The sequence below is a fragment of the Hippopotamus amphibius genome, chromosome 13 (genome assembly GCF_030028045.1).
Source record: "Hippopotamus amphibius kiboko isolate mHipAmp2 chromosome 13, mHipAmp2.hap2, whole genome shotgun sequence".
NCBI classification, from domain to species: Eukaryota; Metazoa; Chordata; class Mammalia; order Artiodactyla; family Hippopotamidae; genus Hippopotamus; species Hippopotamus amphibius.
Window position 1 is genome coordinate 36,438,891 of NC_080198.1, and position 16,842 is coordinate 36,455,732.

Below are 16,842 nucleotides of genomic sequence, written 5' to 3' on the forward strand. Positions count from 1 at the left end.
TCCTCTTTTGCCCCCTACTTTTGCCTCTTTCTTAATAGATCAGTACTTTGGAGATTCTAAATTTGGAAGATCAAGGTGCACTTCTGAGCGATGATGAAATATTTGCTAGCCGTCAAACTGGGAAACATACCTGCATGGCCTTGCGCAAGTACTTTGAGGCTCACCTGGCCATTAAATTGGAACAAGTGAAGCAGTCACTTCAGAGGACTGAGGGTGGCATTCTTGTTCATCCTCAACCCCCATACAAGGTGAGAGAACCTTGTCTAAAAAGGAAATGTTGTTAGCACTGTCTGTAGCATCTTGGGCCTGAAATGTACATTCATATCAGTGAAGTCTATGTGGGATGTACATTGTTGGGTTATACTTGCACTCTGTGGAGGCAGAATACTTGAAAATGGATGTAGGGAATTCCCTGTCAGTCCAGCGTTAGGACCTGACATTTTCACTGCCGTGGCCTGGGTTCAGGCCCTGTTTGGGGAGCTAAGATCCTGCAAGCCGTGTGGCACGGCCAAAAAAAAAAAAAAGACCCAAAAAACAAAAAAGAGAAAATGGATGTATTGAGGACTTACTTTGCTCCAAGTTGTAAGTTGCTAATTCCCTGGGATACTAGAACTAAAAAATGAACTGAAATGTCTGTGAAAGGACTTTCTTTTATGGAAAGTACTAGATATTCTACCTTCTTCTATGTGGAATTTTTTTCTGAAAGGGTGCGTTTATAATTCCACTTCACTGTCATTTTTGAACTCAGTATATTTTGAAACAAAGATTAGTATCTGCATGTTTTAAAAACCACAAATTGAAAAGAAACCAATTACTTTTTGTGATGCTCCTTTTTTTTTTCTTTTTAAGCTGTGAAATATATGCCCCAGTAGTTTGAATGTTTTGTTACCTTTTTGGGCAAAATGTATTATGAGTCTAGTTATAAATAAATAAAAGATTAGACATCGTTTATATATATTCATTTCACATGTGGGCCATGTGGAGTGGACTCAAGGATTGTGGGATTTGAAAGCTATTATTACTTAGCTTTGTTATTAAAATCTGTTGACCGTTGAGCTGTGCTGGAGAAAATAGCAGGCAGATTGATAGAGTTCTTTAATAATATATATCTCTCCTTTTAGGCATGTTCATATACTCATGAACAGATTGTGGAAATGATGGAGTTTTTGATAGAATATGGCCCAGCGCAGCTATATTGGGAGCCAGCTGAAGTCTTCCTCAAACTTTCTTGTGTCCAGCTCTTGTTGCAGCTTATTTCTATTGCTTGTAATTGGAAGACCTATTATGCAAGGTGGGACCAGAGAGAGGTTTCAAATGAAGTTAGAGTCTGCTTTTTGCTAAAGTTAATGTTGGTTTTCACATAGTGTATTGCTTAACAAACATTTGTTGAATTGAATTGTAATTTTGGACTTGAATCTGAGGAACTAGATTAAGCATGATAATTAAGCATGATAATATTTTAAATTTATAGAGTGCTTGGTCTTGGTGATTGTAAATACTGCGTAATAGGCAAGGAGCAATATCTGTACTGTTAGTGAAATCTACAGGGCTACAGCTGCGGAGGTGGGGGCTGAAGTCCTGCCTAGAGACTGGAGTCCAGTATTTTTTGGTACTTAGACTTTACATGTCTCTCTGTTGCTTGACAACCATATATAATATTTATCTCACCTTCACATAAAACTGTATTTTTTTGCTCGTTATGATATTCACTATTCAGTTAAAACAGAGCAAAGCAGGACGAGGCTCAGGGAAAAACAGCTAATGGAAGGGAAAACAGCTAATGGAATCAGAAAGTTGGGTAGGTTCCACTTGAGGATGATGTAAAAAGAATTAAAACTATATTTTGGAAAAGATGGAGTCTGAAGGGAAGATAGTAAAGTTTATAAAGTGGTTCTTGACCTCCTTTCTTTATCCACTCGCTGCCATAAAGACAAGAGGTGCTTATTTAGGGTGCATATAGCTTGTTTGCTAAATCCTAAGATAATTAAATCTAGGGGAATACTTTTGGAGTGGCCATTTTCAAACTTTTTTTGTCTCAGCATCCCTTTACTATATTAAAAATTTAGAACCCCAAAAAGCTTGTTTTTTATATCTGTAGATATTTAACATGTTGGAAATTAAAACTGAGAAAATGTAAAAATATTTATGAACTTAAAAATAATCTGAATCTATTGCTTAATAGCATTTTTTATGAAAAGTTGCCAAAATAAAACCACATCATTTCAGCAAGTTTTTTAAATGTCTGGCTTAATATCTCATATCTCTTTCTATATTCAGTCTCTTGTGACATCATAGGACATAGCCTCTGGAAAGCTCTGTTACACACTCAAGAGAGAATGAGAGTGAGAAAGGAAAATAAAAAGGAAAAAAAAGTTATGAAAATAGTTTTTATATCTCAGCACCTTTTGAAAGGGTCTCAGAGACTCCTAGGGTCGCCTGACCACACTTTGAGAACCACTTTTTTAGAGTATTAAAGTAGATTATTATAGTTACTTGGAGAACATTGCTTCAAAGGTGATGGAAACTCAGAAGATAATGAGGAGGGTTGTAAATACATTTTTTGAGTGGTAAATCCGCATTTGATTAGTTAAAATATAAATATGTCCTTTAAAAGTTTATTTTTAAAAATAAAATTAAATACTTGTTTTTGCTTAGAATATACAGAACCTTAGAAATGAAAATTATTCTTAGCCACTGTTAATTTCTTTAGTCTTTTTTCCATACTGTATGTAAATATACATAATTGAGATTAGAGTATTTAATCAAACTCATCTTTGAAATGAAATATCTCAAAATACATAAAGATACAGAGAATGATATAACAACTACTCCATACCCAGGGTTAGCATGTTGCTGTATTTGCTTCTTTCTCAGTTCCTTTCCATTTTCTGCCTCCTCAGAGTGACCAGTCTTCTGAATTTGGTGTGCATTCTCTCCATTCATTTTTTTATGCTGTACATATGTGTGCATGTGTAAACAATAATATAGTACTCTTTTGTATGTTTTAAAGTTATATAAAGTATTATCCTGTATATGTCTTTTGTGACTTGCTTTTTTTACCCCCCCCCCCCTTTTTAATGGGTTGCAGCAAAGGCAGGTTTTTTTTTGTTTGTTTTTTTAGCTCTTTATAGGAATATAATCACTTTGCACTGTTGTGCAAGTCTCTGTTATAGTTTCACCCTTATTTTTATTTATTTCTTTTAATATACATTTCAGGTATACAGTCACCCTAATGTGTTTGAGATTTATAAGTGTTGATATTTATTTGAACTCTTGTATTTCTATACTATAGTTTATTCCCCTGTTGATGGACATTTAGTGTCTTTTGTTTTTTTCCTGTCAAATGAGTGATACCACGAACCTCTTTTTGGAGCCTCTCTTGATGATATGATGTGTACAGCCTGGGTTGTAGTGTGTCTGCATTTCATCTATAGTGGATGTTGCCAGATTGCTTGGAAAATGCTCATACTATTTTCTTCTCCCACAGCAGTCTACGGGAGATTTCATTTTCCTACCTTCTTGCCAATATTTGGTTTTGTCCAATTTAAAATTTTATATCTTAGTTTTCTATTTCATTAATGTTGTATTTTGAGCCTTTTCATTTGTCCTTCAGAGTTCTTTGAAAATAATTGTCAGTAGCTGCAAAGTAGTTCATGTGAGTGTACCATAATTTAACACATGTATTCCCATTGTCTGTAAGTTTCCTTAATTTTCTTGCTGTTTTACATGATGTGATAATGGACGTCTTAATACATAAATACTTGTTTGTATTGAATACTTCTGATTATTTCCTTAGGACAGATTCCTAGAGGTGAAATTCCTGGGCCAAAGGTTATGAACATTTTAAGAACCTTGTTTCATATTTTCAGATTATTTTCTTTTTCTTTTTTTTTTCCCAATTCTTTATTTATTTATTTTTTTGGTGGGGGGGTACACCAGGTTCAATCATCTGTTTTTATACACATATCCCCGTATTCCCTCCCTTCTCAGATTATTTTCTGAAAAGAGTATCCTAATTTCTACTCCCACCAAAAGTTCGAGAGCATTTGTCTCTGTACATCTTCACCAGCATCGGGGATTATCCTTTGTTTTTAATCTTAGCAGTTTGATAGGTGAAAATTCCATCCATATGTTTTTTGAAATTAATGTCGTGGTGACTTACAGATCCTCTCTTGATGCCATTGCTAGGGACAGAGCCATACAGGTAGTAGTTCTGATCCATTATCTCTCTGTGTCTCTTTTAGCTGTTGTTGTTTCTTGTGGCTGTATCCTAGTTTCCCTTTGACTAATTCTTCTTCCTATCCAGGAATGACACTGTGCGCTTTGCTTTGGATGTCCTGGCTATTCTCACTGTTGTGCCAAAAATTCAGCTCCAGTTGGCAGAATCAGTGGATGTACTGGATGAGGCTGGCTCCACCGTCTCCACTGTAGGTAGGTTGTACTTTGCTATTTTTGTTATTGCATGGTCTTAATTAGTGTTCCTTTGCCATTCTGGTTGTGTTACTTACCTGACCTAATTTTGCAGTATTAGAACAGAAGGTAGTAGAGGAGGGTGCCTTGTAAGTCCTTTAAGTCATGCCATCAGTTTCATATAAGGGAGTTATGTTAGTGAACTCAGGTTTTCTGGGTAGTACAGGCATTTCTGCTATAATAGTATGTGTGTATTCTTGAAAACCTTGTACTCTGCAGAGTGTTGTGCTAAAAATAGAATTTATGAGAAAAATAGGTTGGGGCAGACAGTAAAAAACTTAAGCAACTTTGTAATCTGAGCTCTAACAAAATTAGTGATTGGCAAGCAGTGTAGAATGGATAGGAGCTACTATACACAAAAACAAAAGGAAAATACACCTTGTTTGAAAATACCCTTTATTAAGTGCAGGGCTGATGAGGGTTGCTGCTGAGGTGAACATGCAAGTCGTGTGACTGACTGTGTGCCCTGGGGTGCACCACTCTGGGGAGAAAGCCCACGGCATAGCCACTTGTTTTTAACTTTTCTCATATACAGAAGAAAGGGTTCCTGCTGCCACTATAGCAGCCAGGCTGAGGACTTTTTCCTTTCCTGCTGAAGGTTTTTATTTATTTCCACTATTTTTGCTCTCCTTACCCAGGAAAGATTGTACATGAACCTTGGTGACTTCCACATAACACTGACATCATTCCCCTATTTTACAACTGCATACGAGGTATTATGTCATAAAGATGCATTGTAGTAGAACTGATTGCATTTTATACAAACTATTCTTTATACTTAAAAAAAAATTGTGGTAGTTTTCTTTTAAATGGAACAAAATGAATAGAACTCTGAATTTTAACTCTGGAATAACCATTGAGGTTGGCCATTTGTTTTATGAGGAATAATAGAAAGTGTTTTGTTTTTTTCCCCAATAGGTATCAGCATTATTTTGGGAGTGGCTGAGGGTGAGTTCTTTATTCATGATGCTGAAATTCAGAAGTCAGCACTTCAAATTATCATCAATTGTGTGTGTGGCCCGGATAACAGAATTTCTAGTATTGGCAAATTTATCTCTGGAACTCCTCGGAGAAAGCTGCCTCAAACTCCCAAAAGCAGTGAGCACACTCTGGCCAAGATGTGGAATGTGGTCCAGTCCAACAATGGCATCAAGGTGCTTCTGTCCTTACTGTCCATCAAGATGCCCATCACAGATGCAGATCAGATCCGGGCCCTGGCCTGCAAGGCCCTGGTGGGCCTGTCTCGCAGTAGCACTGTCCGGCAGATCATCAGCAAATTGCCCCTTTTCAGCAGCTGCCAGATCCAGCAACTGATGAAAGAGCCTGTGCTGCAGGACAAGCGCAGTGACCATGTCAAGTTCTGCAAGTATGCTGCTGAACTCATTGAACGGGTGTCAGGAAAGCCACTTCTCATTGGCACTGATGTGTCCCTGGCACGACTCCAGAAAGCAGATGTTGTTGCCCAGTCAAGGATCTCCTTTCCTGAGAAAGAACTGCTTCTGCTGATACGAAACCATCTCATTTCTAAAGGGCTTGGGGAGACAGCAACCGTGCTGACTAAAGAGGCTGACCTGCCCATGACCGCTGCCTCCCATTCTTCTGCCTTCACCCCAGTAACTGCTGCTGCTTCTCCTGTTTCTCTTCCCCGTACCCCTCGCATAGCCAATGGCATTGCAGCTCGACTGGGCAGCCATGCTGCTGTGGGTGCCTCTGCCCCTTCTGCCCCTACTGCTCATCCTCAGCCACGGGCCCCCCAGGGTTCACTAGCTTTGCCTGGCCCGTCTTATGCAGGCAACTCCCCTTTGATTGGTAGGATCAGTTTTATCAGAGAGAGGCCATCACCCTGCAATGGCAGGAAGATCAGAGTGTTACGGCAGAAGTCGGACCATGGCGCCTACAGCCAAAGCCCAGCCATAAAAAAGCAGTTGGACAGACACCTTCCTTCCCCACCTACGCTGGACAGTATCATCACAGAATATCTTAGAGAGCAGCATGCTCGCTGCAAGAACCCAGTTGCCACCTGCCCACCTTTCTCTCTCTTTACTCCTCACCAATGTCCTGAGCCAAAACAGAGGCGGCAAGCGCCAATAAACTTTACCTCAAGGCTAAACCGCAGGGCATCATTTCCAAAGTATGGAGGGGTGGATGGCGGATGCTTTGATAGGCACCTTATCTTTAGCAGGTAAGGAGAGGTTACCTCACTCCCTGGGAATTGGAATGATTTTTCTATTTAAGTCAAAGTATGTGGGCAATATCAGCGGGAAGTAATTAGTCCAGAAAACCATTTATTGGCCTGAAATACCAAAAATTATCAGTGTGTGAATACATGAGCAGTGTGACTGTACCCCCTTTTGTCAACCATGGGTTCGTTGTATGATTTTTGGCAATATATTGATAAGTACTCTGTATTCTTGTTATAACTAGTATGTTTTCTAGAACCCATGCAACACTCTGTCCCTAACTAGGCTCTCAAGTTTTTTTGTTTTTGTTTTTGCTTTTTTTTTCTTTAAATATTTATTTATATGGCTGTGCTGGGTCTTAGTTGCGGCACTTGGGAATCTTCATTGCCTCATGTGGGCTCTTTCAGTTGTGGCATGCATGCAGGATCTAGTTCCCTGACCAGGAATTGAACCCTGGCCCCCTGCATTGGGACCGTGGAGTCTTAACCACTGGACCATCAGGGAAACCCCTCAAGTTTGTTTTTGTGCTGGTCCGAGTTGTCTCCTATTCTCACTCCTTAAAAATCTTACATAAAGGTCGTGGCATCTCAGGTTTTACACATGGAAATTTTTGTTATTGTTAAAATTTTTAAATGAGGGTCTTTTTCTCTCTTTTAAAATGAAGAACCACTGAAGGTCACTGATATTTTGGAAGAACCCATTTGAAACACAGATGCTCTGTTTTTCCTTGCATCCTTCTAGCAAAGTTTTCTGAGTCCTTGCATGTTCTTTGTCTCTGATTCTCTTTTGTTTGCTTAGGTTCCGTCCTATTTCAGTGTTCCGGGAAGCCAATGAGGATGAGAGTGGCTTCACCTGCTGTGCGTTCTCAGCACGAGAGCGGTTCCTGATGCTTGGCACCTGCACTGGGCAGTTAAAGCTCTATAATGTGTTTAGTGGACAGGAGGAGGCCAGCTATAACTGTCACAACTCAGCTATCACACACCTTGAACCTTCCAGGGTAAAGGTCCCTTCCTAGGTTGTTCTTAATCATTCTTCTAGGATAGGTTGGTGAACGCCTGTGGGCTGACTGGTTGCCTGTATTTGTGCATAAAGTTTTACTGAAACACAGCCATGTTCATATGTTTATGTATTGTCATGGCTGCTTCTGTGCTACCAGGGCAGAGTTGAGTACTGTAGTTGCATGCAGCACAGACTGTATGGCCTGCAAAACCTAAATTATTTACTATCTGGCCCTTATGTTTGCTAACCCTTGTTTTAAAACCTGAAGATAGATTTTTGATTTGCTTTATTTGGAAACTGAGATTATCAACTGTGACCACAAAAGTTTTCTTTTTGTGTTGGAAGGAAATCTCAAAGTGCTGTGAATTTTTAGGAAAACAAGCATTATATGATTGCAGTGGTAGGTCATAGTTTATTAGTACTATTCTGTGGATTGAATTGATGCCTTTGCTGTTTCTGCAAGTCAAGACTGTTAAGGTGACAAGGATAATTTTCCTGATTTTAAAGTAAAAAGTTGACCTTTTATTAGACTTTCTCTTTGAAAAACCATTAAGATTCCTTAGCTAGAAAGTCTTAACAGCTGTTTTCAGTTGACTGATATTTCAGGTAAGGGAGATGGAGAAGTATGGCCAGATATTAAGAAAGGAGGAACCCTCTTTGACATCTTCCCAAGTTTCCTCCCCCCAGGCAACCCCCTGCGTGCCCCCCCCCCGCCCCTGAACTATTGTATTTAATGTTACTAGTTCAGGAGGATTTAATATTCTCTTAAATTTAGTATTTTTTAGGACATAGGAGGTGCATGTTACCTAAATTCTAGCAGCTTCTGACCATTTCTTGGTTCCTAAAAGTTTTTCTGTTTTCTTTATAATATAACTATATTTTTTATTTGAGAATGCTAATGGAAGATGACATTTATATAAACACGTGATTACCTATCTTGCGCCTCCCATCTTCTTTTAGGACGGATCCTTGCTGCTGACATCTGCTACTTGGAGCCAGCCTCTGTCTGCACTTTGGGGAATGAAATCAGTATTTGATATGAAGTATGTATCTACTTTTATAACCTAGTCTCTCTGTTTTACAATTTATCCCCTTCATCTGATTCTTTGACTTTTGGCTTTTGGGAAAAAGAAGAATGCTGTAAGTTATATTGCTGACTTCTCTCTTCCTCATCTGTGGTACATGTTTAGTAAGATTTTATTTTTCTTAATTCCTGGATATTCTTACCAGGTATACACATTCCCACCACACAGCAGACCCTTCACTAATCCAAAATGCCACATCTACATATGTAAGTTGCACTCTGCTGGGGCATATTTCAAAGGCATGTGTACCCTCTTAGCCATTTCTTTAACCAGGTAGTTCCCATTAATTATTTTGGGTCTACTTGGACAAATGGATGGAGGGAATTTTCTTTTTAATCTTAAGCGTATAATTTTTTCCTCTTTGGGAGCTGAGAATCTTTAGGTGAGTGTAGTCAGGCAAGAGGCTGAGTGAGGATCACCTTATTTTCAGTCAGTTGAATACTTATGTCCTGCAGGTCAGTTACATTAGTCCTTCTGTCGCTTGTTTGTAGGCATTCCTTCACAGAAGATCACTATGTTGAGTTCAGTAAGCACTCTCAGGATCGGGTCATTGGCACAAAAGGAGACATTGCCCATGTAAGTACTTAAGAATTCACTTCTTTCAAGGTGATTTGTCTGTTTGTTTATACTGAAATCTTCTGGACTGAGTGTGAGGGCTTAAGTCCTGTGGGCAGTGAGAGATTACTCAGTGATATTCTTGCCAAATAGAATCTAGACGTGTAATGAAGTAATTCTAAGCTATATGGGGAAAATGTGAAGAGATTGAACATGAACTTAATCTGACAATTTGAGAGCTATTTCATTAGCACAGCAGAAATTTTCAAGCACTAACTTTTAGATGAAATAAAGTCCCTGCCTTTATGGAGCCTCATTGGGGAGACGATAAATAAACAAGCAAATATGTGATATGTCAGGTGGTAAGTGCTGCTAAGGAAAAGAAAGCAGGGTAAGAGGTAGAAAGTGCTTGGTGGTGGTGTGGGGGACTTCTTTTTTATCTAGGAAATCAGTGTCATGATTGGGTAATGTATAAGCAGCATCTTGAAGGAAGTGTGGATGTCATGCAGGCGTCTGGGGGAAAGTGATCTAAGATGGGGAGTGGCAAGGGAAAAGCCCTTACTTGGGAGTTGGGAGGAAGAAGCGGGGTAAGAGCTGAGGTCAGTGGGGGGACATACCATGTAACCTCTTGCAGTCTGTGGTTTAAGACCTTTGACTTTTCCTCTGAGTGAGATGAAGACACTGGAGGGTGAGCAAGAAGCCACATGACTGGATGTAAAGTTCCTAAAGTGTGAGTGGTTTCTGTGAGAGAAGCAAGAGGAGGCTTTTTAGTTAGGTGATTGTTTTGCCAGCTAATATGTGAGAGCTGCAGTGAGGCTGGGGCTAGATGGGCACGGTGGAGGCGATGAGAAGTGATGCAGCTGGGCCCTGGGGTTTTGGATACATGAAGTTTGTGTTTCTCTTAGACATTCATGTAGGGAATGGGCAGTTGAGTATACAAATTGGGAGTTCAGGAGAAAAGTCTGGGATGGAAAATATAAATATGGGAGTTGTCCACTTGTCGATAGTATGAACCATGTACTTGGATGAGATCATTAAGGAGGCTAGAGAAGAGAAGTGTGAGGCCAGAGTCCTGGCAGGTGCCAATATTTAGGAATTGACATGTGAGAAGGAACTTGGGAGGGAGGACAAAGAGAGTGGCCAGTTTGGTAGCAGACCTAGATGTGCTGTAGAAGGCAAAGGAAGACTCTTTTGAGGAATGATTGCTCTCCTGGCTCAGAAACTGCTGATAGGTTGCATAAAATAAGAATTGAGGGAATTACCTGGTGGTCCAGTGGTTAGGACTCTGGTCTTTCACTGCTAAGGGCCTGGATTCAGTCCCTGGTCAGGGAACTAAAATTCTGCAAGCCATGCAGCGTGGCCGGAAAAAAAAAAAAGGTGGGACGTGACCTTTGACTAACCATTGGAGGTCAGTATTAATCATGTCAGGAGCTAGTTCTGTGCAGTGGGTTGAAAATCTGATTAGAGTGGGTTCATGAGAGAACAAGAGGAGAGAAGTAGAGACACTGAGTGTAGATGAGTCTTTTGAAGTGTTTTGCTGAAAAACGAAGTAGGGGTAGTAGCTTGAGGTGGGGAATATGGAGTGGTGAAGGGAAGGTTTCTCCCAAACTTAATTTGAAAATGTTAAAATATATAGAAGAGTTGAAATACACATAACTGCCACCTAGATTTCATCAGTTTAGTATTTTGCCATATTTTCTTTGTGTGTAAATGTGTTTTTCTGAATCATTGAAAGTAAGTTGTAGACATGTGACATTTTATCCCTAAGTTTTATAACATGTATATCCTAGAAATAATGATATTTTATTACATAATCACACTCTATTATCAAATATAAGAAAATTTATAGTAATTCCCCAAATATCATCTAATATCCATCCCATACTCAGTTTCCCCGATTGTTCCCGATGTGTTTGGTTTCAAATGTTTTGTTTGTTTGTTTTTTTTGAACCAGGATCCAGCCAAGATTCACATATTGCATTTGGTTGTTATGTCTCACTAATGTTTTAAAGCCAAGAACCATTTCTCCAGTATTCATGACATTGACTTTTGAAGAGACCAGGCTAGTTGTCTTGTCCCATGATCTGGAATTGTTTTCCTTGTGGTGTCTTCTTATCTGTTCCTCTATTAAAGGAGGATTCTTTTTTAAAAGATCGGAAGTACTACAGCATGTCTGTAAGCTGATGGGAAAGATCTGGTCTCTGCATGGGTTGTACATTGTAGACTTTGGATAGTATATTGGGAGATTTTAAGGAGAAAAGGGCATTTCATTGATGCTTTTCTTTAATAATTAACCTGTCAAGAGTATTCTATGAATAATGTTGGTTAGTCCACATGGAGAGTTTCTCAGTTTCAGTCTTAGAAACATTTTCTGTTTCTTGAAAGAGGGATGGGGAAGGAAGAGGGTTTTCTTATCCCTATTACAGTGTCACTTATTTTCTTACATGTGGCAAAGAGACTTCTCAACCTTGAATGGGAACCAAACCATGTAAACTTTGCTTGGATGGGTGTGGTCTTCCTATTTTCCAGTTATTTTCAATATTAGGGCCTTTATAATTTTGATGGGCTTTGGAAAGCATGGGAGAGATATTTTAAGCAGCTTCTTTTTGAATTTGTCAGTGGATAGATTGGTCTGATTTTTCTCTTCCCACCCCTTCTTCTCTAAAGATTTATGATATTCAGACTGGCAACAAGCTGTTGACTCTGTTTAACCCAGATCTTGCCAACAACTACAAGAGGAACTGTGCCACCTTTAATCCTACAGATGATCTTGTCTTAAATGATGGCGTCCTCTGGGATGTCCGCTCTGCACAGGCCATCCACAAGTTTGACAAGTTCAACATGAACATCAGTGGCGTTTTCCATCCGAATGGGCTGGAGGTCATCATTAATACGGAGATTGTATCCTTTCCCCCATGTCTTACTTGCCATTTGTAACTAGTTTGTAATGCAGAAATTATTTATCTTTCTACCAATACCTGGTTGAAGTATCCACACAGGTAAATAACCTTTTTTTTTCCCCTTTGGTTTGAAGTATTGTCTCCAGTTGATTCTTGTTGATAATGGTAATCATCGATGACTATTACTAGCATGTTCTCTTTGTATTGGGAAGAGTGACCAGATTAGTGCCTCCCACTTCCCCACATGTCAGATTGACTTTTATCTTTCTTCAGAAGGACTTTACTTTTGCTCTATAGAAATCAGTTGCTAGATATAAAGTGAAGTGCTACTATTGGGAGAAAGGGAGCTCATGTAGTTTTTATGTATATTAGGATATCATAAGAGATTTTCAGGGTCATTATTCAGTAAATGTGCATTCTACATGCTTTTGCTTTACCTTGATCTTGTTGACTTTTAAAGCATTAATACTTAGAAGCAGGGGAAAACAAAGTGATATTCAGAATTTCCCTCATGAGGTTAGATAAGATGTTTTGGGGAAAATAGTTTTCCTTGACCACTCCCCTCCTAGTGGGACCTTCGTACTTTCCATCTTTTACACACAGTTCCTGCTCTAGATCAGTGTCGTGTGGTGTTCAACCACACGGGGACAGTAATGTATGGAGGTAATAAACTTTTTACTTTTCATTATTCTTTCTGCCTTCTCTCCCACTCATTTAATTTGATACTTCCTGTTTAGAAATCTCTCTCAAATGTGAATTGGAAAACATTTCAGAGTTGTAACATACAAGATAAAATAATAGTACAAATGGTGACAAAATATGTTGATGAGAATAATGTTGATTTAGAGTGAAGGGTCACTGGCTTTGAAGATAACAAGTAAATCTTGTATAGAAAGAAATTTCATGAGTAATTTACTGTGTATATCATTATGAACTTAAAGAAAAACCTTTTTTGTCTTGTGATTTTTATATGCCTTCAGCTGTAACAGTTGTTGGAAGCTAGATGAGAGTTTGAGGATGTTGTTTGGATATGCAAGAAGGATACTTTGAGAGGACGTTACTACAGGGAAACTCTCTGAAGTGTTGATCGTCCATTAATATTTTTTGCAGTTGTGAATAGGCGATGTTTCTGATTCTAATAGTGTTTTGCTCCCCTGTCCCATTTCCCCTTTCCCTCCCAAACTAGCTATGTTGCAGGCAGATGATGAAGATGAGTTAATAGAAGAGAGGATGAAAAGCCCTTTTGGATCATCCTTCCGAACATTTAATGCAACTGACTACAAACCCATAGGTAAGCGTGAAGGTCTGGCATTGATGATTTTGCCTTGTATTGGTGTTCCTTATTTAAGATCCTCCATTTTCTGAGAAGATTATAATTTTTCTGCTTTTGAAAAGCAGAGGAATTAGGGAAATATTTATGAACAGGCACCTTGAATTCCTTTAACAGAAAGGCTGGTTTTAAGACCACAGCAGTAGTCCAATCCTGAGTCTCGTCACATTCTGTTTTCCAGCGACCATTGATGTGAAACGGAATATTTTTGACCTGTGTACAGACACCAAAGACTGCTATCTTGCTGTCATCGAGGTAAAGGAAGCTAGAAGAAACCCTACTGTTTTATTCTGATATTTAAGGTCATTTTCCACTTATACTCCAGGCATTTTGTCTGATTTAAGATGTGTTCTAAAGATGATGCATTCCTGGTGATAGATTATGATAACCTACTCATTTGATGGGGAGATACATAGTATAAGAGAAGTAGCAGGAAAATCCTGATATAGAGCAGTGTGGAGTGTCCCATCTCCTATTATCCTGGACTCACACTGTCATCCCTTTCTTAGAGGAGTTGATCTCTCGCTAGAGCATCCTTGGAACAGGGTTGTTCCAGGGATGGTGGTCTCTCCCTCACTGCCCAGACCTTCTCATCCTGTTTTCCATTCCCCCTCTGTGTCCTAGGCGTAACATTTTCAGAGTCAGTTCAAGAATTTTGGGTATTGGAAGCTTTGATAGTTACAGGGTCAAGGTGTGTGAGTGCCAGTGATAGTTAAGGTGTGGTTGTAGGCCTTCTAAAAACTAACTTCTCCTTGTGGACTGGGTGTTCTGTTTCAGAACCAAGGCAGCATGGATTCTCTGAACATGGACACAGTGTGCAGGCTGTATGAAGTAGGCAGGCAGCGTCTGGCAGAGGATGAGGATGAAGAGGAGGATCAGGTTAGTGGTCTTTGAAATTTCTTTCTGCTGAATAATGCTTTATAGAAATTATGCACTTCTGCTTTAAGCTATAGGGTTGTGTGGGTTTTTTGTTTTTTTTTTTTTTAAGATTTTTGCTCTAGGGCTGTTTGCTACCTGTTGGCATATTCTGAAGGCCTGTCATGTGTCCTTGATCACTGAAACTCATCAGAAGAAAGCAGATTTTTGTTATTATAGGACTGTAAGCAGTACCTGATAGTCTTGGGAGTTCCGTTTATAGATTAATTTGTGAGTTAGCAATCTCTGAGTTTGTTTTAGAGATTTCCTTGAACTCACCCTCAGAATCTTGTCTGGCTTCAGGATAAGCAGGCCCCCATTTTCTCAATGTCAGTAGAAAACAGAAAAGTCACTCTGTTGAGCTGGATCATAGAAATGGCTTAACCTCTGTAAAGTTCTGGTTTGCATTTTCTCAGTTTTATGGCATGGTCTGTTTTCAGAGTATAGAATGGAGCTTACAGATAAAGAGAAGATGTTGATGCTTTTGAGGAATTAAACATTTATAAAATGCAGGTAGATGGTATCTTGTCTCACAGAATCTTAGCTTTTCCTTTTTTATAGGGCATTGTAATTTATGGTCATGTTATGCTAGGTGCTTGTCTGTGTGGTATATCAGTTGATGTCAGTTATGAAGAGTTTCTAAGACTTCTGAGTTCAGCAGATCTTTCCTGTCTATTAGGCTCACACCACATTCTTTTTCTAAGCATATATTCTCTTGGCCCGATTTTCTAGACAAATCTGAAAATTATTTATTGCTGAGTAATATAAAGTTGAAAGTGAATGACTAGGTTTTTACTTTTTTGTTGTAGATGATAAAGCAGATAAAATGTCTTTTTTCCAGATCCTGGATTCATTTCTATTTTTTCTTCCACTATGGTATTGCTTGGTCTTGGTGTTCTGTATCCTCTTTAAGGGCACACATGTGCCCTGAGTAAAGGCAGGGGCCACCATAGAACAAGGGGACGCACACTTTTTTCTGTTTGTCCTGCCATTGCTCTCTCATCCTCACTCTCCCCTGTTCTTTGGTAAATCATGCTCAGTGGTCAGTGCTAATAGAATAGCCTTCTGTTAGCATTCTTCCCCAGGAGCTTGTACTTAATTTAAAATAATTTTTAAGAGCAAAATTTTTGAAAGTGGTAATTTTAAAAGTGTTCTTTTGATGCAGGTCTAATACTACAGGCCAGTGACTCATGTTTTTTTATGACAGGACATAATACTGACTAAGCAAGGGTGATTTGTTGTGCCAGTTTGAGATTTAGGTGCATGTTCCACTATTGGGCTTTATAGGTTATAAACCTCTACTTTTGTCCTCTAAATTGAATCCTTGAGTAAACCCTGTCACCTGGAATCAACAAGCTAAAATAAAATAGACTCACCTTATGTTCTCTGTGTGTACTCTTTTTTTTTCCAATTTTATTTTATTTTTCTTATTAGTAATGTATATATGGCAATCCCAGTCTCCACTGTCTCTGGTAGAATGTTCCAACTGGCTAAGTATGCATTTTATTAGAGCTCAGAGATAATTCATAATCCCAAGAAATAGGTTTCTGAGCAGAGTGAATGGAGGAGACATGTATTTGGTTGTTAGTGGTCACTGAGGGGTCAGAGCAGAGCCTTCTAAAGGGCTTGCTTCTTGACCCAGAGACACCATGCACCAGTGCTGCTTTTGTAGGATGCCCTCTTAGGGAGGGGCAGTTTCCCAGCTCTGTCTTCCTTCTCTCCTCACACACAGATGAAGATAGTTATGATCCTTGTTGGATACTATGGGGATATTATTTTATAAAGCACATTACTGAAAATGACATCCTCAGTACAATAAGTTTTTGTTTTTTCTCGGATAGACTTTACTTTTTAGAGCAGTTTTAGGTTCACAGCAAAATTGAGCAGAAGGTACAAAGAATTCCCATAAATGTACTGTCCCTGTATGCATAGCCTCCCCCATTATCAACATCCCACACCACAGTGGTACATTTGTTACAAATGATGAGCCTGTATTGACACATAGTTTACACTAAGGTTCACTCTTGGTGTTGTACATTCTGTAATTTGGACAAATGTATAATGATGTGTATCCACCATTGTAGTATTGTACAGAGTAGTTTCACTGCTCTAAAAATCCTCTGTGCTCCACCAATTCATTCCTCCCTCCCCCAGCCTCTGATCTTTTTTTTTTTTAATGAAGTATTTTTATTTTTTATTTATTTTGGCTGCGTTGGGTCTTTGTTCTGCACTTGGGCTTTCTCTAGTTGTGGGGAGTGGGAACTACTCTTCATTGCAGTGTGCAGTCTTCTCCTTATGGTGGCTTCGCTTGTTGCCAAGCGCAGGCTCTAGGTGTGCAGGCCCAATAGTTGTGGCGTAGTAGTTGTGGCACACAGGCTTAGTTGCTCTGAGGCATGTGGGATCTTCCC

At 39.2% G+C, this 16,842-nt stretch overlaps 1 protein-coding gene across 5 annotated transcripts in view; it reads left to right on the forward strand.

Moving 5' to 3' along the window:
* DCAF1 (DDB1 and CUL4 associated factor 1) overlaps nt 1-16,842 on the forward strand; it is an 81,625-nt gene that overhangs the window by 44,932 nt on the left and 19,851 nt on the right. For 4 of the 5 annotated variants that reach the window (XM_057705514.1, XM_057705511.1, XM_057705512.1 and 1 more), the window contains exons 11-22: nt 39-248; nt 1,122-1,291; nt 4,307-4,431; nt 5,389-6,652; nt 7,449-7,647; nt 8,610-8,692; nt 9,226-9,310; nt 11,957-12,190; nt 12,759-12,852; nt 13,376-13,480; nt 13,701-13,774; nt 14,297-14,398. In XM_057705514.1, the coding sequence (XP_057561497.1) occupies nt 39-248; nt 1,122-1,291; nt 4,307-4,431; nt 5,389-6,652; nt 7,449-7,647; nt 8,610-8,692; nt 9,226-9,310; nt 11,957-12,190; nt 12,759-12,852; nt 13,376-13,480; nt 13,701-13,774; nt 14,297-14,398 (2,745 nt within the window). Of the gene's footprint in view, nt 1-38; nt 249-1,121; nt 1,292-4,306; nt 4,432-5,388; nt 6,653-7,448; nt 7,648-8,609; nt 8,693-9,225; nt 9,311-11,956; nt 12,191-12,758; nt 12,853-13,375; nt 13,481-13,700; nt 13,775-14,296; nt 14,399-16,842 lie in introns of those variants that run through there. The other variant, XR_009048757.1, reaches the window with a different exon arrangement.